Source organism: Gobio gobio (assembly GCF_949357685.1).
Source record: "Gobio gobio genome assembly, chromosome: 5".
Classification (NCBI taxonomy): domain Eukaryota; kingdom Metazoa; phylum Chordata; class Actinopteri; order Cypriniformes; family Gobionidae; genus Gobio; species Gobio gobio.
The window spans coordinates 23,476,392-23,498,336 of record NC_137101.1 but is presented as its reverse complement, the minus strand read 5'-3'; the positions used below and the strand labels follow the sequence as shown (position 1 = coordinate 23,498,336).

Genomic DNA, 21,945 nt, shown 5'->3' with positions numbered 1-21,945 from the left:
TTGCCTAAACACCCCCCCCCCCCCAATAAATTGAGTTCCCTGGTTTAGTTTCATATTCAAAAAATAGCATATTCTATTTAAAACCTTAATCTCCTAACATATGCATGCACAGTGTTGGCCAAGTTTCTCTCTTTAAAAAAAATGTCAATAAGTAATTAATTACTAGTTACTAATAACATCTTTAACTGTGTAGTTAGATTACTACGAACTACTCTCTCTTTTAAAAGTATTCTATTACTTATTACTAATTATTTTTTAAATCCTCGACTAGTTGAACAATACAAAGATAGACATGAAACTGCTCTTTAAATTATTTCAAATAAATAATATAAAATTGCATAAATTATTCTTAAACTGACCAAAGTATTTAAAGGGAGAAGGTTACATTACATTTTAAAGGGATAGTTCAATCAAAATCACATAAACGTTGCACACCTGTGTGTGATAGGTGCGTAGGAGAGCAGGACAAAAAAGTCCAATTATCAACCAATGCAAGAAGTCCCGCACACTATCAACTTGCAATTAAAAATGATTTATTTTTTCATTGCAACGTTTCGATCTTCCTCAGGCATGAAAAACAGGGAAAAGAAAAGGGATAGTTCACCCAAAAATGAAAATTAGCCCATAATTTACTCACCCTCAAGTCATCCTAGGTGTGTATGACATTCTTCTTTCAGACGAACACAACTGGAGTTATATTACAAAAGTCCAGGCTAATCCAAGCATTAGAATTGGATTTATAGTTGCTCTGTTTTTGAAGTCCATAAAAAGTGCATCTGTCCGTCAAATAACTGCTCCACGCGGCTCTGGGGTGTTAATAAAGGCCTTCTGAAGCGAATCGATGCGTTTGTGTACGAAAAATATCCATATTTAACCCTCTATGGTACGCAATATGATTTCAATGAGTAAAAAATTATTTGTGGTGTTTTTCCTGCTTGGACACTATAACAATAGCAATACAATTTTTCATAATTGTTTTATTTATTTATTTTTTTAAAGTTTGTTGCCTCAAGGCAACATTGTACCACAACGGACAAATTGAAACATTTGACATTTGCATGTAGAAAAAATAAATATATTTATTGAAAACATAAATTTCTTTAACCAGACACCTGAACAAACACATTTATCCAGTTTTTCATGTATTAAAAATGTAATATTTAATAAAAAGTAACATTTCAAATTCAGCTGTTGCTCTCAGGCAACAGTGTACCATCGTGGAACACAAGTATTACCAAACCATCATATCAAGTTATCAAATCAAGTTATCATATCCATCTTCATCCTCATCTCCATCTTCAATCTCACCCTCACTCTCTCCCTGCCGGATTGTCACTATGACCCTCATCTTCCTCATCACATGACATGACACCTCATCCTCACCCTCATCAATTATACCTGTTTTAAGTGCTAGAAAATGTGCAGATCATAATATTTGCAGTTATAGTATGTGAATTACTATTCCTATTCAAAATCATGCAAAAATGCAAATATATTTAGAGAATTCTAGCTCTATTCCTTACAAATATACTATATTTGTATCTAATCCAGTGTGTCTAGTATGGCCTTATGCGATTCCATTATGATGCAGTTTTACACCGTTTTTTGTTATTTACTCTAAAACATTTGATGATATATAATGTAAAGTTCTTAAAAATACTTCTTTACTTACCAGTGAAGGTGACTCATATTTTTGTGGGTGATTAACTGGACGCAAGTTAGTGAAAAAATGCACTTTTCAATGGAGAAAATATGGAGCCATGTGACCTGTGCACATGTGCTGAAACAGGACACAAAATGGACCCCTGTGGGTCATATGACCACTTTTTTGCACTTTCATTGATTCGTGTTTGAGTTCTTCTTCCCTGAGATAGGTTTGTGAACTTGTGGTTGTGTTTTCTCTTGTGTTCGCCCAGTGAGAGTGAGAAGGCGGTAATGGAGCAGTTCTTCCAAAAGGACAGTATGGTGAGACAGAGCCAGGTACACATGCATCCATTTACACCCATTCTGACAATTTCTGTGTGTATGAACACCTCCACTCAATATACGGTGTGTGTTTATCTAGCTGGTGGTTGATTGGTTGGAGAGTATAGCCAAAGATGAGATAGAAGACTTCTCTGATAACATTGAATACTACGCCAAATCTGTGTACTGGTAAGTAATATTACCACTTATTGAACATTTCAGAATAAAATTGAATCCGGTAAATCATTCATGGTGGATTGTTCATGTTAGGGAAAACACGCTCCATACCTTGAAGCTGAGGAGGAATCAGTCCAGCAGTGGTTTTAGCAGGCCGCTGGTCACAGAACTGGATCCTGATGCTCCCATCAGACAGAAGAGACCACTGGCAGACCTGGACCGAGAGGACGACTCTCGCCTGCTCAAAAACCTCTTCAACCTCATACGAGCTGGCATGACTGATGAGGTGTGTGTGTTGTCTGATAGGGACTCTGTGTCATTTTGTAGTTGAGAACTGTAACAATACAAAACGGAGTAATGTTTCGCATTTGAAATATTTGGGTTTGATCTCCAACATTAGGTCTTGTTTCAAAACTGAAAAAACTTTTGGTTACACTTTATTTTTATATACGTGTACTGTATGTGTCCTGTGTCATATATATATACACTCACCTAAAGGATTATTAGGAACACCACACTAATACTGTGTTTGACCCCCTTTCGCCTTCAGAACTGCCTTAATTCTTCGTGGCATTGATTCAACAAGGTGCTGAAAGCATTCTTTAGAAATGTTGGCCCATATTGATAGGAGAGCATCTTGCAGTTGATGGAGATTTGTGGGATGCACATCCAGGGCACGAAGCTCCCGTTCCACCACATCCCAAAGATGCTCTATTGGGTTGAGATCTGGTGACTGGGGGGCCATTTTAGTACAGTGAACTCATTGTCATGTTCAAGAAACCAATTTGAAATGATTCGAGCTTTGTGACATGGTGCATTATCCTGCTGGAAGTAGCCATCAGAGGATGGGTACATGGTGGTCATAAAGGGATGGACATGGTCAGAAACAATGCTCAGGTAGGCCGTGGCATTTAAACGATGCCCTATTGGCACTAAGGGGCCTAAAGTGTGCCAAGAAAACATCCCCCACACCATTACACCACCACCACCAGCCTGCACAGTGGTAACAAGGCATGATGGATCCATGTTCTCATTCTGTTTACGCCAAATTCTGACTCTACCATCTGAATGTCTCAACAGAAATCGAGACTCATTAGACCAGGCAACATTTTTCCAGTCTTCAACTGTCCAATTTTGGTGAGCTTGTGCAAATTGTAGCCTCTTTTTCCTATTTGTAGTGGAGATGAGTGGTACCCGGTGGGGTCTTCTGCTGTTGTAGCCCATCCGCCTCAAGGTTGTGCGTGTTGTGGCTTCACAAATGCTTTGCTGCATACCTCGGTTTTAACAAGTGGTTATTTCAGTCAAAGTTGCTCTTCTATCAGCTTGAATCAGTCGGCCCATTCACCTCTGGCCTCTAGTATCAACAAGGCATTTTCGCCCTCAGGACTGCCGCACTGGATGTTTTTCCCTTTTCACACCATTCTTTGTAAACCCTAGAAATGGTTGTCCGTGAAAATCCCAGTAACTGAACAGATTGTGAAATACTCAGACCTGCCCGTCTGGCACCAACAACCATGCCACGCTCAAAATTGCTTAAATCATCTTTCTTTCCCATTCTGACATTCAGTTTGTAGTTCAGGAGATTGTCTTGACCAGGGCCACACCCCTAAATGCATTGAAGCAACTGCCATGTGATTGGTTGATTAGATAATTGCATTAATGAGAAATTGAACAGGTGTTCCTAATAATCCTTTAGGTGAGTGTATATATATATATATATATATATATATATATATATATATATATATATATATATATATATATATATATATATATATATATATATATATATATATATATATATATATATATATGTTACATACATTTATATATATATGTTACTACATTTATTTATTTATTTAACAGAAAATTATGCATAATTACAAGTAACTAACACTAAACCTATAGTAACCACATGCTAGTTAATATTACTTACCATTTATTTGTGTAATGACACTGCAACTAGGACACATTAAAATAATTTTTTTTAATTTTGAACCGCTACCTATGATTTTCTTTTGAAAAAAATCGTTTTTTTTTAAAAAGTCAGCAATAAGAAGCAAAATATTGCCACACCTCAAAAGGAACCACAATCACCAATAGTGGTGTCAACAATAATCGATTCGGCAATGCATCGCAATGCGGGGCATGCACGATTCAGCATCGATGCGGCTAAGTGCCATAATCGATTATGTCATCGTTTATTTTCTGGCCTTGAGTTGGACAATAAAGTTGTGAAGTTTCAATTACTTCGGGGGTCATAACAACAACAACAATCAAGATGGCTGAGGCAGAGGGAGATTACTGATGAATTAAAACACTTATGTTCACTGCTGGAAAAAGTTGGCTGTTATTATTGCTCTATTTAATTTCAAATGGTTCTAAAGCAGAGAAGAGAAACATTTTTCATTCAAAGCACTGAAAGCAGTGATTTATGTTTTCTTTTTCAGGTTTGAAAATGCCATATCCAATACCATGTACCATTAAATTGTATTTTATTTAATGACATTTATGTCAAAGATACAGGAGAGTGATAATACACACATAGCAGCCAATAAAATCTGTTGTTCAATATCTGACTGCTTGTATTGCCTCATGACTGATTAAAAATTTGCCTTGTTGTGTGCAGTATAATTTTGATGCATCGCACCTGGTAAATCGTAATCGAATCGAATTGTGAGGGCAGTCCCAATGCACACCCCTAATCACCAATGCACACCCCTAATCACCAATGCACACCCCTAATCACCAATGCACAATGTCCAATGTATTCAGTGTTAGGTGAGGTGAATAAGCAAAGAAAAGTGTCATCTCGGCCACAGGAGCGGAGGCTCTTATGAGTCACCCTGAAATGTATGACATGACATATATTAAGAAACTAATAAATTTTTTAAGAGCTTTGAGAGAAATATCTGACATTTTAGATTATGTGGAAGGCTGGAAACTGTACCATGACCCCAACATCAACGGAGGTCAATACACATGCACCTACTAACCAACATTTAACTACATTTTACCTTTTTATGTTAAATTGGACTTGCAGGAATAGGATATTCATCCAGAAATGAACATTCTGTCATCATTAACTCACCTCATGTCGTTCCAAACCCATAAGACTTTCATTCATCTTCAAAACACAAATGAAGATATTTTTAACGAAACCTGAGAAATTTATGTTCCTCCATTTGAAATTCCATTTACCCCAAACTTTGACACTTCAGAAAGTTTTAAAGACATTGCAAATGCAATCTATATGAATCAAGTAGTTTAATCCAAGTATTTAAATCATGAACACTTTTTATATGATAAGTAAGGGATCAGGTACATCCAGCCTGTTGTAATCGCATAATAAACCTAGACAGGGTGATCATCATAAGGACCCTGTCCTGACATGAAGTGGACAGGTCTTATATCACCCTGAAGGGTTTTTTGCAACAACAACAGGCTGGATATACATTATCCTGCTTATTATATGGCTACTTCCCACATAAGCAAATAATTGGAGACAAAATATTGATTTTTGTTGAAATATTTTAGTAGCTCACTAAACGCAAAGCTTCAGTGAAGAAAACAGTTGCAAGTGGCTTTTAGCCAAGACGAGTGAAGAATTTCTAAGGGATAAAGTACACTAAAGTACGCTTTTTACACAGCTTTTCATTACATAAATAATTATGGGGATGAGATATTGATTTGAGATTAAACTGTTTTGAAAACTTATGTTTAGTATCTTATAATCCATTACAGTGATGAACACAGAAACAACAAACACAGACACAATACTACAGTACTATTAATACTGAGGTCCTCTGATTTCATTTTCAATACAATCAATAAATATAACAGACGCAAGGTGCGCTGTATGTTATTTAACATTGCTATTAATGACAATTGTTATCGGGGAATAACACACCGTAAAATGTCAGGACTGGCCAATGATAATTAAGTATTCCAGTAAACAGTCTTTTTAATAAACAGATTCAATTTAGGCTTTTATTCACATATAAACATTGATCGATGCACATACATAGACCACATCAAATATGGTAAATTAAAACTTAAATGCGCTTGCATGACACGTGAGAACCAAGGATGTTCATATGGGTTCGGAAAGACATGAGTGTGAGTAAATGATGAAAGAATTTCCTTTTGATTAGTTGTTTCAAATATGATTATATGTGTCCATTCATGTTATAACAGTCGTATGATTCAGTAGTATGCAATTGTCAGGGAATTTTAAAAATGTTTGCAAAACAGTCCATAAACATGCTTTTTTCTTCTAGTTCAAGTTCTTTGTGAATGCATTCTCTTAAAAAAAATGTTTTAATCCAGTGATCTCAATCGAGACTTGGACATTTATTGGTCAGGTGAAGTGAACACTGTTGATTTGTGTGTGTGTGTGTGTGTGTGTGTGTGTGTGTGTGTGTGTGTGTGTGTGTGTGTGTGTGTGTGTGTGTGTGTGTGTGTGTGTGTGTGTGTGTGTGTGTGTGTGTGTGTGTGTGTGTGTGTGTGTGTGTGTGTGTGTGTGTGTGTGTGTGTGTGTGTGTGTGTGTGTGTGTGTGTGTGTGTGTGTGTGTGTGTGTGTGTGTGTGTGTGTGTGTGTGTGTGTGTGTGTGTGTGTGTGTGTGTGTGTGTGTGTGTGTGTGTGTGTGTGTGTGTGTGTGTGTGTGTGTGTGTGTGTGTGTGTGTGTGTGTAGGAGGTAGAGAGCTTCAGCCAGTGGAGGGGAATCCTCATCGGAGTGTATGGAAGGTTTGCTGTTGGAGAATGGCAGAGGAGGTGAGGAAACTGTAGATCAGTGGTTTACAACGGGGTGCTAGAGGTTCAGTAGGAAATTTGAGAAACTAATAAATGTAGCAAATGTATTTTTAACGTTAACATAGTAATTTAAGATATTTTTATGAAATATTTTCAACACTTCAAAACTGTTTTGAAACTATTTATTTTAAAGGGCTGTACAAATGTATTTGAATTTAATCAAAATGACATTAAATAATTTTGTGTAAAAAATGTGTTGTCTTTTATCATTGCACTCTTACAAATTTTCTCACACAGTATAAATAGATTTTTATATTTGAAAATACATACAGTAGCTGCCTTATAAGGGAAACATTGTATTTAGTTCTTAGCATTAAAAAGTTTGAAGACCTTTGCTCTGTCAGGATAAAAGTCTCAGGAAATTAAAATGGAAAATTAAATGAAATGTCTGTGAATGTCATTTTGTTTGTTGTTCTGATTTAGATTCTACTTTGTTTTGCTGTTTCAGGAGCAGTTCAACAGATATGAACGAGCCATCTATGCTGCACTGAGTGGAAACCTCAAACAGGTCAAAAACCGTCCGTCCATTCTTACACTATTTCTTTCCTCTTGATTTTAGTCATTATTATGTCCTTATGTCCTGCAGCTGTTACCCGTGTGTGAGTCGTGGGAGGATACAGTCTGGGCTTATTTCCGAGTTATGGTGGACACTCTGGTAGAGCAGGAGATCTGTTCTTCTGGTCTGGGCAGTGAGGAGCTGGAGGAGTTGCCCAGAGAGTTCCTGGAGACCAAGTATGGCTTTAAACACATTCTCATGTACATCATATTAATTAATGTGCTTCTCCACGAAATCAAATGATTGATTCTATTCCTTTTTCAGTTGGACTTTGGAGAAAGTCTTTGAAGAGCTTCAAGCAACAGAATCCAAAGTAAGGATGAATAAATGAGGTAACAGACTAAACAGATTGAAATGTCTCTTTTCTGATCTTGCACAAATGTTTTATTTTGACAGAGGGTTCTGGATGCAACCAAGGAGCATTACCATGTGATTCAGAAGTTTGTCATTCTTGGAGATCTTGATGGTATGCTTTGAGAACATATTTTGAGGGATCTTAGTTTTTCTTTTTCAAAGGAAAAAACAAAGCATTTGATGTCCACTGAACTTGTGTTGAAAGGTCTTCTGGAGGAGCTCAGTGATTGGTTGGGAAGAAGTACTTCTTTGCCAGCTCATCTGTTGCGCTTCATGTCACATTTAGTGCTGTTTTATCGCAGCTTGGGCATGCAGCTCAAGGTACGTACACATACGCGTGTTTTAGATTGTATTGCTCTTCATGTGTCTAGCTAATTATTGTATAGTGAAAAACAAACAAATGTTTGAAACTCATTGATTGGTTTGATCTGTCTTTGTCAGGAGGAGGTGTGTGTAGATATCCTGAAGGCCTACATCTCTCTGTTAGTGAAGGAGAAGCAGGTGGATCTCATTGCGTTCTACGTCAGTCATCTTCCTTCTGACATGGCCGTGTCACAATACGCTCAGTTCCTGGAGGAAGTCACTGAGACTGAGCAGCGCAAACACTGTCTGGACCTGGCAACTCAAGCAGGTGAGGTCAAAGAGTCTTGCATTATGGTGAAAGGGGTTTATTTTGCGATAATGACAGACTCGAGGTCCTGATGTACTCACAGCGTGAAAAAGTTTTTCGTTCTTTGTTTAGGGGTAAAAAGAAGTTTGCAGTAGTATACTGTTAGAAAACATCCTGACGCTGCTGAGAGCGGTTTAGATGAATATGCAAATATGTGCTGAACGCTTTCCTGGAACAAAATAAACACAAAGCAAAAGTGACAGCGGTTATGTAAGCATCTGATTCTGATCATAGCGATGTGTATGTTTGCACGAGCTCTGCAATTCGGCCGTCAAGTAAAGTCAAGTCACATTTATTTATATAGCACTTTAAAGATTACTTTTTTAGTTCACTCAAAAATGATAATTCTGTCATTAATTACTCACCCTCATGTCGTTACAAATCCTTAAGACATTTGTTCATCTTCAGAACACAAATGAAGATAATTTTAATGAAATCTGGGAGCTCTCTGTCCTGCCATTGACAGTGAATGTCAACGAAATGAACACTGCTGGGGCTTGGAAGTGGTAGTTGCATTTTTTTCACAGATGAAAATGAGATGATAACTAAATAAACCAGTTTTCGAAAGTTTTTGTCAATGACGATAATCTATTGACATTTTCGTCAAGGATTGAAAACTAGATGAAAATGTTAGGGAGGGATGATTTGGGAAGAGATCCAGAACGATGTCCTGCGCTGTAGATGCGTACATTTGAATCGATGCATTTCTCATAAAACGTTAAAAATGTAAACATCTGGGAAAAAGAGAAGAGCAGACATATGAATAGATCTGAATAAGCGTGACATCATGTAAGAGAGCTCTATTCGGTGTGGTTTTCTGTGTGGACACACCTAAAGCACGCAGCCGCACACACAGCTACCTCGTGCGAGTACTGAGTTGAACTCTCTTTCGCGTCTGAATGGAAAAATGCACACAACATTATGTCAGAATGTTGGTTTTGTAAAGTATTCACATAAACACAGTCGGTTATGTCTTAAGAAAGCGTAAACAGTTGTGAGAATATTGAATGTGCATCAGTGCATTGGATCCGTGCATTTGGTCTTAAAGTGGAAGCATAATAAACCTAATGCAGTCTGTGCCCTTAATATTAATCAAAAAGCAAAATAAAAAGAGAAAAGCATTCACTGCTCTTTAATAGCTTTAATAAGAATTAATTATATTTAATTTATACAAATAAATATGTCTGCTTGAAAGAATAAAGAATGAAGTATGCAAGTTGTTATAAAGAATGCATATATCTTTTATTGAAAAGAAGACCACGTGTTCTTCTTTAGGAGAAGTGGTTTTATTTAATTTTATTTAACGTGTTGTATGTCACAGCAGTGAAATCGGTGTCTGTATTGCATGTTCAAACTTTAATATCATTCATAATAACAGGTTAATAGATGTTTTTTCCAGGAGTATATTATGGGTTTGGACATTTTAAACAAATTCATAATTAATGATTTTAGTTGACTAAATCTAATGTAGATTTAGTTGAATAAAATCTTATTATATTTAGTCAACTAAAACTAAATGGTATTTTAGTCAAAAAACGGACTAAAACGAAATCAAAATTTGCTGTCAAAATTAACACTGCCAGAAAGCTAGTAAAACATAATTAAAGTAATCCATGTGACTCCAGTGGTTTAACCTCAATTGTATGAAGTGGGGCGAGTGCTTTTTGCGCCAAAAAACCATAATTGACCACTTTATTTATAAAATATTAATCTCCAACGCATGTTCACACAACAACATCTGCTCTCGCTTCATATTGTATGCCTCCTGGTGCTCTCGTGAAAAAACTTGTTGGAGAACACAATTTGAACAAAACAGCTTTTCAATATTAAACATGAAAAAACTGTGTCAGTTCCTTCAGATCCAGAGAAGATTTCCATGTCAAAGCTCATGAGCCCATCTACCAATTGCATCATCGCCATGAACCAATGGTAGTTTGGTGTTTGCCAGCCGGAGCTAACTTTTCTAGAAATTTCGCTTTGGAATTTCAACTGTTTTGAACTCCCAAAATGACCTCTAAATGAACTTTGTTTTGGTCCGATTTTGTTCAAAATGACGTCATACCAGTTTGTTCGTTCATTGATCTAGCTTGAAGTATATTGGGGTCTTCACTGTACATTACTTTGGTATTACATGCTTATTATAAATTATGTTTATGCTTTGTGGTGTTTAGGTTTGGAAGTGCCATCGATCACAAAAACTGTAGTTGAGACCATCAGAGAGAGAGACACAGATGAGTTTGCCCACCATGACCTGACCCCTGCCCTGGATACAGCAACTACAGTGGTACTGAACTGAAATGAACTGTTAACTGTTTTAATTGATAAAACTATAACTAATTACCAATAGAATAAACTGAAAACTCTTCATCTGTTCACTCAGGAGGATCAGCAGAAGATTGATGTCATTGACTGGCTGGTGTTTGATCCCGCCCAGCGAGCTGAAGCCCTTAAACAGAGCAATGCCATCATGAGGAAGTTCTTAGGTGAGACTTTTACAGCTAAATTATTGTATTAAGATGTAATTGAGTTGTAATTGATACTTTTATATTCTGTAATTGATTTTATATTTTGATTTTAGAATTGATTTTCGTTTATAAAATGTATTGTTTAGAATGAAACCACTATAATTTATCCTTATTTTATATTTATATTTTAAATAATTTTTCTGTTCTTAATACCATTACATTTGAAGTATTTGTTGTGGAAACTAAAATACATGTTTATAATGTTTGTAAATTATTCATTTTATTTTACTATGTTAAAAGGTATTTTACATAATTTCTGAATCTACAGTAATAAGACTTATCTGCGTTTTCTCTCTCAACAATACCGTTTTGACCCTATGCAACTTATATTTAGGTGTGACTTATTTTCCAGAAAATACATGTTTATTCTGCTATAATTAAAATGGCTTTATTCATAGTATTTGTCACGTGACTGTCGCGGTGCCCTGGAGGGCAAAACAGGCATAAAACTGCAGCACAAGCCTGTCAATTTTCCATCTAAAAACAAAAATATGTGAACAAGATCCAAGTTTTGAGCACTTGTGATCCATAGACATCACCTGCTGCAGTATTTCAATCACTAAAAACAGCGGGACATTTTTAAAACGATTAGCATGAAAAACTTAGGGTGTGTTGCACCAAGAAAGATAAAATTAAGCAACGTTTAATGCTAATCAAGGATTTGTTGATCTGGGTTTTATGTTAAATCGAGTTGTGTTGCACCCTTTAATTTTAAATAGGGATGCACGATATATCGGCAACATATCGTTATCGGCCGATAAATTATTATTTTTGATGTTATCGTTATCGGTCCAATAAGAAAATTTGACCGATATAGTCAAGCCGATAGATAATGTATTATTTCCTTCAGCTGAGACGGACGCGCTGTCCACCATGATGGGTTTGAATTGCTCTAAATATGTTTGGAATCACTTCGAAAAGGAAAATACAGTAATGTGCAACATGTGCAGCGCAGCGCAAGTCTTCTATAATCTACATAAAATGATAATGAGAATAGAATAGGCTGTAAAAGAGCGTTGTGTTTCAGCGCGTTTGTTGAGGGAAGAGCGCGCCCACGGAGTTACACCTTCATGACGAGCACAGTCAAGTTCGCTTGTGCATTCACAGCCTTTTGTGCCATTGTAAGTTGTAATATTATATTTATTATTATTCTGTGTATGTAATATCATATAGGATGCGTTTGGTTGAGTTAATAAACGATGCAGTAAAGCACTTCATTGTACCGGCGCGCGCATTTCAAACAGAAATGCACAGCATTAATAACTACTGGGACTGTCCTATACATAACACTGCAATGAGAATATTTCTGTTATAAAACGTAGTGAATTCTCTGGGTTTAGTTGTTTTTCAGCGCGCTGTTGTGGGAAGCGTCAACAACGCATTCTGACCAGCACAGTCAAGTTCGCTTGTACATTCGCGTCATTTTAAGCATATGTAAGTCGTAATATTACGTTTTTGTAGTATAAACATCTGATTAAAGTCATATAGGATGTGTTTCGTTAAGTCAATAACCCGCAGTGCTTCACTGTACCGGTGATCATCTTAAGTTTCAGCACGCTCTCAAACAGGGGAAGAGCATCCACAGGAGTTATAACCCTTCACCTATGCGTGATTTTGTGCTAATATAAGTTGTAATATTATATTTATTTTGTATAAATATCTGATTGTTCTCATATATGATGCGTTTAGTTGTTAATTAAACTTCTAAGCGCTTCAGTTTATGGTTGTTCGTTCATTCTCTCCAGCTTCAGCGCGCTCTCAAACAGCAACATTATTCCTAATAGACTAGACTAATATTACAGATGTTTACTATTACTGTAATATTAAACATATTTTTTTTTTCAAAAACACAGAAGCATTATTTTTTATAATTAGCACTTTTATTGTTCTCGTATCATTTCCATCAACAATATGGTTTGATTAAAACCATTTCTTTATCGTCTGTGCGGAGGTTATTTCATGCACTTGCATTCTGATTCTTTATTATGCAGCCTAAGTAATGCTGTTCAATTACTTGTTTGCATTATTTAGGTAGGCCTATATTATTTTTATTTTTTAGACAATATAATTTTTGGTAACATTTTACAAATAAGGTCTCATTTTATTAATGCATTAACTATCATGAACAAACAGAGAGCAATAACCTTTGTTTCTTTTAGTAATAAAATGTTTGTGTTTTGTAACAGTCCATTCACATTTCATACCTAATGTTAAAAGACACAACTTTGGGTCTGAATATGTTGAGATTAACATGAACTAAAATTAATAAATCCTGTTGAAGTATTGTTCATTCATTGTTGGTTAACTAATACTAACAAAAATTAAACCTTATTGTAAAGTGTTAAAAAAAAATGTTTGGCCATAGGAGTGTAAAATTAATTTGAAAAGGTAAGGAATCTCACACTGGTTCAAATAGGCTACTGTAGTGTATAGGTTTGATTTATGTTGAAGTGTTTGGGACATGGCTTTTAATGGTGAGCCTTTTGTTTTTGTAATCAGGCTCTCAGAGTTTATTAAAATTTGTATTTAGATTTATCGGCCAATATATCGGTTATCGGCTTTCAAATATTAAGAAATATCGGTTATCGGTATCGGCCAAAATGTTCATATCGGTGCATCCCTAATTTTAAACACAGATTAACTATGCAGAAAGACTGTTAGAATTAAAGGGCAGATCAAGCAGGTGGAGGGTGAACCAGCGGCAGGCTTAAAAAATCCCTATTAGTGCAACCATACCCTTAAAGGGCTATAATGTAATGAAACAGTGATATTAAAAGATCAAATTCAGTTTACACCTTTTTGATGATGCATACTATATACATTCGAGCAGATGAGCCCAGATATGAACCCAAAGCGTTTTCTTTACAATGGTTTTCGATGGGGAAAAAAACGCTTAACGAGAAACCTGTGTTGCATTAATACAGGGTTTTTCCTGCATTGAAACATTTTTGGCGGCAGCCCAAACATATTTTTGTCCCGCCAAAGCCTAATTTGATGAGTTATTGTGATTTACGAGTGATGTAGAATAGATGCTGTGCTTGTGACTGAGTGACAGAGAAAACGATCAGAGAGCTCCTCCCCGCGCACACTCTCTGGGTCTTCAAAATAATCACTGCGTTAGCTCTTTCTCATATTTCACATATTAATCCAAATCAAAAGGTTGGAAGACCGAAACCATGTTGCACGTGGCACATTCGGACAATTTTTTCCTAGAATTACCACTGGGTGTGAATTGCGCTCAAAAAACGTTTGTAACGTTCAGCCCAGGTGGGTGGGTTACAATATTTGAAATGGGGTCAGATTTTACTGTGTGAGATATATTTAGGTGTTAAAAGAATGAGACATGGACCAGAGATGAGATTAATTAGAAATGGTGTATTTACAAAGCTCACCTGAGACTTTAAAACAACACAGTAAAACCAGGAAAACTAAGGCTGCTAAAAGCATAGAGTCCAATGTACCATACCCTAAAACAGTCCAAGCATCCTAGTGTGCTGTCACGTCCCAATGTGAGTATCCTCCAGTGTATATACACAACCCAAGAAAAAGATAATCCAAACGTGTGCAGTTGTGTCTGAAAAGGTGAGTCCACAGGTTGGAAACTCCACAATCCAGAAAGTACTATTTAGTGTCTGTTAGTGATCTTTTTTTCCCCCTTGTTTGTTTCTCATGCTGCTCTCTTTATACCAATGCATTTCCTCCTTCCTGTCATGTGACTGGTCACATAAAAGGCCAACCCTTAACTACTTAAAGACATATACACACTTAAGAGGTAAGAGGAATAAAATGGACTTAGAAAACATGTAAACCTATTAAAACTCTATTATACATATCATTGAATTAAATAGAGCGGATAAAACATGTCTCTTATGTGACAGTGTCACATAGTCTCCCCCCTTTGCCTACGGCACCACGGGCAAGAAACCAGCCTCTCCCGAGTACTGTCATCCATTGTCCATAAAATGGGTATCCTCTTCAAAGTGTGTCTTGAAATATCTTTGAAATAAATTAGCTAAAACTAGGCACTCCCATGCAGGCACTAGTTGGCTGGAAGGGATTGGAGAACCATTACAGAATGGTGGAAGTCGATACCAGCCTGGGTAACCCTGGATAGGTTGCGCGATTCCTCCCTGGTGCTTTCTATACCCAGCTTTGCCGGCACGCCGTTCCCCTTGTAAATTCCTCCTTCCTGACTTGATGGTTGATGTGGGTGTTAGTGTTGATGCAGGGTGACGAGATGGTTCTTTGTTCTTGTTGATGAAGGTACACCTTTCGCAGTCTCCCACATATCGCCAGACATCCCTCCGAATCGTGGACCACCAGGCTACCTCTAGGATGCTGAGGAGAGTTTTTAGCCGTCCGTGATGTCTCTCCGTGGTCCTTTGGTGTATGCTTTGTAGCGTTCGTTGGATCAAGGCCTTTGGAACGATGAGCTGCAAACGGTGCTGGCCATCCTCCTCCTGGATCCGTCGGTACAGCAAGCCCTGGTGGTTTATCATTGTGATCCCGTCAGTCTGGTGTGTGGAAGGGGAGATGGGAAGTGTGGCATCATCCTGCTGTGCACTGTTGACTTCCTCACTGGAAAAGGGAAGGACAGAGAAGATGTAGTTGACATCTGGTCCTGATGAGGTCTTGGCGAAGGTAGTTCCTTCCTTTGCTCGGCTGTTGGTCAGTGAAGTTGCTGAGATTGTGGAACAGTCAGTTTGAGGAGTAGAGGAGCTGATGGTAGAAGGCAGAGGTTTGGCGGTTTCTGTAGGAGGTGGGACAGTGGCTTCCTGGGATTTAATTTCCTTTCTTTGTTTCACCCACTGTTTATCTCTCCTCCGAAAGCACTCAACAACCTCTTTCTCTAATTCCACCACAGCCTTTTTCACATATTCCTCCATCTTACTGAACTTCACATTCACAGCCTCTCTAAAATATACTTCACGATTCAAATGGCTTCCAACCGAGTCTTTAAAATCCTTCTCCAGTTTTAAAACAAGGTTTTTAAGAGAAAGTACTTCAGAGCGAAGCTGTTCACAATTACACTGGGGTAACATCCATTCATCCTTAAAATCCACAGATGTTTTAAATGCAGCAGCATCATCATCATTATCCAACTGAGTCGTCATCTTTAACACTTCTTCTCAACACAGCCTTTATAATCTCAAACGTTCCCCGTACGGGCCACCATATGTAACGTTCAGCCCAAGTGGGTAGGTTACAATATTTGAAATGGGGTCAGATTTTACTGTGTGAGATATATTTAGGTGTTAAAAGAATGAGACATGGACCAGAGATGAGATTAATTAGAAATGGTGTATTTACAAAGCTCACCTGAGACTTTAAAACAACACAGTAAAACCAGGAAAACTAAGGCTGCTAAAAGCATAGAGTCCAATGTACCATACCCTAAAACAGTCCAAGCATCCTAGTGTGCTGTCACGTCCCAATGTGAGTATCCTCCAGTGTATATACACAACCCAAGAAAAAGATAATCCAAACGTGTGCAGTTGTGTCTGAAAAGCTGAGTCCACAGGTTGGAAACTCCACAATCCAGAAAGTACTATTTAGTGTCTGTTAGTGATCTTTTTTCCCCCTTGTTTGTTTCTCATGCTGCTCTCTTTATACCAATGCATTTCCTCCTTCCTGTCATGTGACTGGTCACATAAAAGGCCAACCCTTAACTACTTAAAGACATATACACACTTAAGATGGTAAGAGGAATAAAATGGACTTAGAAAACATGTAAACCAATTAAAACTCTATTATACATATCATTGAATTAAATAGAGCGGATAAAACATGTCTCTTATGTGACAGTGTCACACGTTGACTCTTCTCTGACCAGCTGACATAAACCATACTTTCAATAAACGGGAAACAAATTATATTCAGTAATGAAGTGTTTTCTGTGTGTTGACATCTTTCGCAATGTTCTAACAGACGGGATTCGCACACAACACGTCTGCTAATGTCTGATTCGTGACCTAATGACTCCTTTGAACCGAATCATTAACGACTGGTTAGAACAACTGAACGTTGAGTTATGCATATAACTACTGTTCCCAGAAGGAGGGAAACGAGGTACAACACATGACTATGGGATATCGCGCTCTAGCGCCATCTGCTGAAGACACCTTTGTTCACGCCTGAAAGGCCAATGACGCATGACGACGTGGGCGGGGTCCCTCGCCCACAGCATATAAATGCAGTCGTATGCGTCATTTCCCTTGTTCAGTCCAGCTCTTCACCGAGCCCCGACTGTGCGGGGCCCAGAGGTGTTGTACCTCGTTTTTCCCTCCTTCTGGGAACAGTAGTTATATGCATAACTCAACGTTCCCATTCAGTCGGTCAACTCAGTACAACACATGACTATGGGACATATATTCACGCCCCGCCAAGTCGCTGAACTAAACGTAATAGACCAGCACCGCCACATAATCCTTTTCCGAGGGAAAGATGCATGGCCCCTATAAAAACCCCTGTGGTTTGCACAGCCTGAGTTACTGTTGCCGTAGTGGCAACTAGCGGGTACACCGGACAAATGTGCACAGTGATGCCCAGCTGGCATCCCACGAGAATCTTAAACCAAGCCCCTGACATCCCCATGCCCTTGTAGAGTGCTCACACACCTCACCAGGCAGAACCAACTCCTTCCATGCTATAGAAATAGCCTTGTACAGTCCAATGTGAAAGACATCGCTCAGAAAGCGGCTTCCCACTGGCTGAGTTGGAAAACATGACAAAAGGCTGGTCAGGCGAGTGCATAGCCTGCAACTGCCCAATGCACCTGCATACGAATTGCAAATGGCGCAAAGCACAAAGCAAGTTTCCTGTTTTTCTCTGAGTCAGAGATTTCACAGGGCAGACAGCTCGAACGAGAGCATACTCCCAACCTGACTTTAGGCATATACGCCCCATTTGGATACAACACCACCAAGTGCAAACTGCAAAGGGGATGCACCAATAGCGCATGAAGATAACCAACATGCTTCGCTGGTGCCAGTATCCATGACAAGGTATCATCCTTATATTCAAGGATTCTAAAGGCTCAAACGGAGGTTCACACCTAGCCTCTAGATCAACCATCAGGTCATGACGGCACCATTACAGTTTGTAACGAGCCTAAAAACGCAGACCTTAAAGCTCCAGGTATACTTTGGATGTCTGCGTTCTGCGCACCATTAGTGTGACATAAATTCTCGTCAACAGGAGGGTCTTTGGTGCGCATGCCACAGCGTATGAGTGACTTGACCGCTTGCGAACAAAGTTCACTCAGAAGCATGCATTCCGAACACATCTGCACTTAAGCCAAAAGTATCCCATTAGCATGCAGCCCAATTTTGAAAATGCATGGAAGGTGCGCATACAACAGCGCATGTGCAAGAAAAACAGAAGCGACAGAAGAGTCACAACAATTATACTGCACATGTATTGAACTCGGTCATCCGCGCTCATTCGACTGCGTGTGTGACGCATCTGGATGCGGGAAATTAACTATACCCGGGCCTTCCTGGCCAAAGGAGTATACCTTGAAAAGCTCACACTCTCAACAGATGGAGTAGAACGTGAGAGTTCCCAGACAGTCCGTGAACTGTCCGTGTGACGTAATTATTGTCATCAGGAGAGTCCGCAGATGGCCGCGCACACTGTCCTGTCCGTGTGCAGCCCAATTTTTGGGACCGCGGACGGTGCACATACAACAGCACATGTGCGAGTGACATGAATAATATAGCACGTTTCCTATTTATTACTGTACACTCAAAGCGCTTTACACTCATGTCAGGGGTCTCTCCTCAACCACCAGCAGTGTTCAGCATCCACTTGGATGATGCAAGGGCAGCCACAGTACAATGGCACCAGCGCGCTCACCACACACCAACTATAGGTGGAGAGGAGAGAGAGCACTTGATAACCAAAGCACTCGAAAACCAAAATGCACTAGATAGTGCACATGCGCCAAAAGCACCTTTCCACTGATGTGGCCAATGGAGTAGGCTATACTTTGAAAAACTCACGCTCTCGACTGTGTTGGAAACGGAGCAAAAATTGAAGTATGCCAGGACCCTCTCAAGGAACCGAGAAATGCGCGCTTTAGCGCAGCACCATTAATGCCTTCATGAAAGCCGAAACAGTCGCCCAATAAACTTCCAGCATGGAATGGGAGTGACTTTTCTTCGGAGAAGAAAACAGTATCAATCAGGCACTGACACGGTGATACAGATTTTCACCTGCACCAAAACTTCAAACATGCGCTACTTCAACACAACACGGTGTGCTTCAGAATGCAAGCGCCCTGTTTTGTAGCTACAATCAGATTCTCCCTCTCTCCACATGTCGGCCCCTAGAGACCACAGTTCCGGCAGAGGGTGCAGAATCTGCTTCCTGCCTGGGACAGCTTGACACCATGGTGTGTGTCCTTAACAGCAATGCCATGATGCTTGTGTGCCATTTCTTTTTCTCTGGCCAGCAAGATGCCACCAAAATCAGTGATCTGTCAGAATGAGTCTCGGAGTCAAATGCAAGTTCAATGTTTATTTAGAAGTTACAATGAGAGGTCTAGGCAAGGCACATATCACACTCCACAGAATTGAGTCCACACGCGGCGTCCCACGACGTAATCCACTCTGGTGGGTAACCGGAGAGAAATCCTCACTTTGAATGACTGACGAAATACTCCATGCACTGGACAGAAGACGAGGCAGCGCCTGGTAGAAAAGACAGCTCGCCGAACTCAGGATGAAACTGGATCTCGCCTAAAAACGAAGCGTACCAGTCACACCGACAAAGCAGGGCAGAGTTCTCTCAAGGACAAGTTCACGAATTACCACAAGCGTGTGAATTCCGGGCGTTGACAAGCCTCCGGATGCCTGCGACCGAACCTGCGAGTACTGAAGAGACAGAAACCAGAACCTCCAACTTGGACAGAACAGAGACTGAGACCAACCAAAAAACAATGAGCGCGCGACGAGAGACAGGACAGCGTGCTATAAAAAGAAAACAGCTGTGTGAGGAACCACCACCAACAGGTAAGAAAACATACATACACACACGATCACCCAGGAGTCCTGACATGATGGACCCTTCTGCATACAGCAGAATCCTGGGCTATACATGTGTTGGGACATCCACCCCCTACGGGGTACTCCTGTCCATAATCAAGAAAACAGCGGGCGGCGCATGCTTTCTGCAGATGCAAAAAGATCCACATTTCTGCACCCGATCTGCACCACTATTCAAGAGTGCATAAGCCACCGCAGGTCTGCCCCGTATCAAGAGCATCCATGCCAATTGCAGCAGAGAGGGAATACCTCCTTGCCTACATATATACGACCATTGTCATATTTTCCATTCTGAATAATGCTTGCCCTGCTGGGTCAAGTGTTTCAGCACCAGGTGAACTATTCCACATAAATGTATGTGAAGCTCTTACAGCGCTGTCAACCACTCTCCTCTTACAGAGTTTCTTGTCCATGTTGTGACGTTTGTCAACACTAATGAACATGCCGTAACCCTGCCCAGGGGAATTCCTTCTGTTAACAGATCTAGGACTCCCAGGGGACCATGGTCTGAACGGCCAACAGCGCTACTGAACCATGCTTAAATGTCACATGGCATATAGCAAGTTACCGAACGCCCAGCGCCGGAACTGCATACCGAATCACCCCGTGAACGCTACACCGACACTCCTCGGTCTATACCCGATCGTCCCAACTCTCTGTGGCCTCCAAAATCCATATCTGGATTGGCACCTGAAGACAGGAGCGGGCCGTGTTCGACCACTGCCCCGCCAAGCGGAACGGTAGAGCTGCCGGTAGGGCACAGCGTTCATGCACTGGAGAGATCTAGTCCAGCCTAGCGCGGACATTCCAAACACCCTACTCATGATTATACCATGAACACCCACATGCCATAGGACAGGGGCGAGAGCCTGTTCAGATATTTATCATGACAAAGTTTATTAGCCATTTGTTAGTTGTACTAAACTCAAGCCAAAAACTTCTCTTTTATGTCTTTTCCATTAACAAGAGTCATCACTGTGGATTATCTTGTGAATGTGGCATTTTGTTTGAGAAAAACTTATTAGCCTTTCGTTAGCAAAGCTAAACTTGTTGCTAAATAAGCTTTCTCTTTCTGCCTTAATTTCGACAAGAATCACCACCGTGGCCTTTTCTTGCGAAATGTGGCGTGATGGTGTTCTAGCAGCACTGTGAAGAGCTGAAGAACAAGGGAAATGACGCATACGACTGCATTTATATGCTGTGGGCGGGGGATCCCGCCCACGTCGTCATGCGTCATTGACCTTTCAGGCGTGAATAAAGGTGTCTTCAGCAGATGGCGCTAGAGCGCGATATCCCATAGTCATGTGTTGTACCGAGTTGACCGGCTGAATGGGAACTGTCCAACACTGAACTAACGGATCAGTTTATTAATTTACTCAGAACACATCGGAAATGAGAACACAAGTGTGCTGACCCAATTTAGCAAGAGTGGATAGTAAGAATTATTTTTAATTATCAACAGTATTTCAGCTTATTTCTGTTGACAATCATTTAGACTGGAGTGGGGTGAAACCAGGGGCCAGTTGCATAAACTAAGCCATTATGTTAAGACAGTGTCTTAAGATCTAGTATGAGCCACTAGCAGTTAGGCAAGTGGCATTCAGTCTTACTTTTCGTATCAAATTAGGCTAGTCTATGTTTTTATGTAACTGATTTAAAAAAATTATGAACAGTCTTAAAGAAAAAAATGTATGTCTAACTTTTAAGACTAGTCTTAATGGTTTATGCAACCGGCCCCTGAACAAAGTTGTTATTAGCTAGCTGATGATTTTTATTAAATTGCATATGGCAGAAAATTAGGCTATTTTTTTCATTTTTAATGCTACTTTTTAATATTG

General features: G+C 39.4%; 1 protein-coding gene across 1 annotated transcript in view; it reads left to right on the top strand.

Moving 5' to 3' along the window:
- LOC307126260 (nuclear pore complex protein Nup107-like) overlaps positions 1 to 21,945 on the top strand; it is a gene marked incomplete at its 5' end in the record, with an annotated part of 34,732 nt that overhangs the window by 1,222 nt on the left and 11,565 nt on the right. The window contains 13 exons of the mRNA XM_079816722.1: positions 1,875 to 1,980; positions 2,066 to 2,154; positions 2,236 to 2,465; positions 5,067 to 5,114; positions 6,837 to 6,916; positions 7,404 to 7,463; positions 7,542 to 7,687; positions 7,776 to 7,824; positions 7,908 to 7,977; positions 8,071 to 8,186; positions 8,307 to 8,496; positions 10,707 to 10,819; positions 10,916 to 11,018. Of these exons, the coding sequence (XP_079672848.1) occupies positions 1,875 to 1,980; positions 2,066 to 2,154; positions 2,236 to 2,465; positions 5,067 to 5,114; positions 6,837 to 6,916; positions 7,404 to 7,463; positions 7,542 to 7,687; positions 7,776 to 7,824; positions 7,908 to 7,977; positions 8,071 to 8,186; positions 8,307 to 8,496; positions 10,707 to 10,819; positions 10,916 to 11,018 (1,400 nt within the window). The remainder of the gene's footprint in view (positions 1 to 1,874; positions 1,981 to 2,065; positions 2,155 to 2,235; positions 2,466 to 5,066; positions 5,115 to 6,836; positions 6,917 to 7,403; positions 7,464 to 7,541; positions 7,688 to 7,775; positions 7,825 to 7,907; positions 7,978 to 8,070; positions 8,187 to 8,306; positions 8,497 to 10,706; positions 10,820 to 10,915; positions 11,019 to 21,945) is intronic.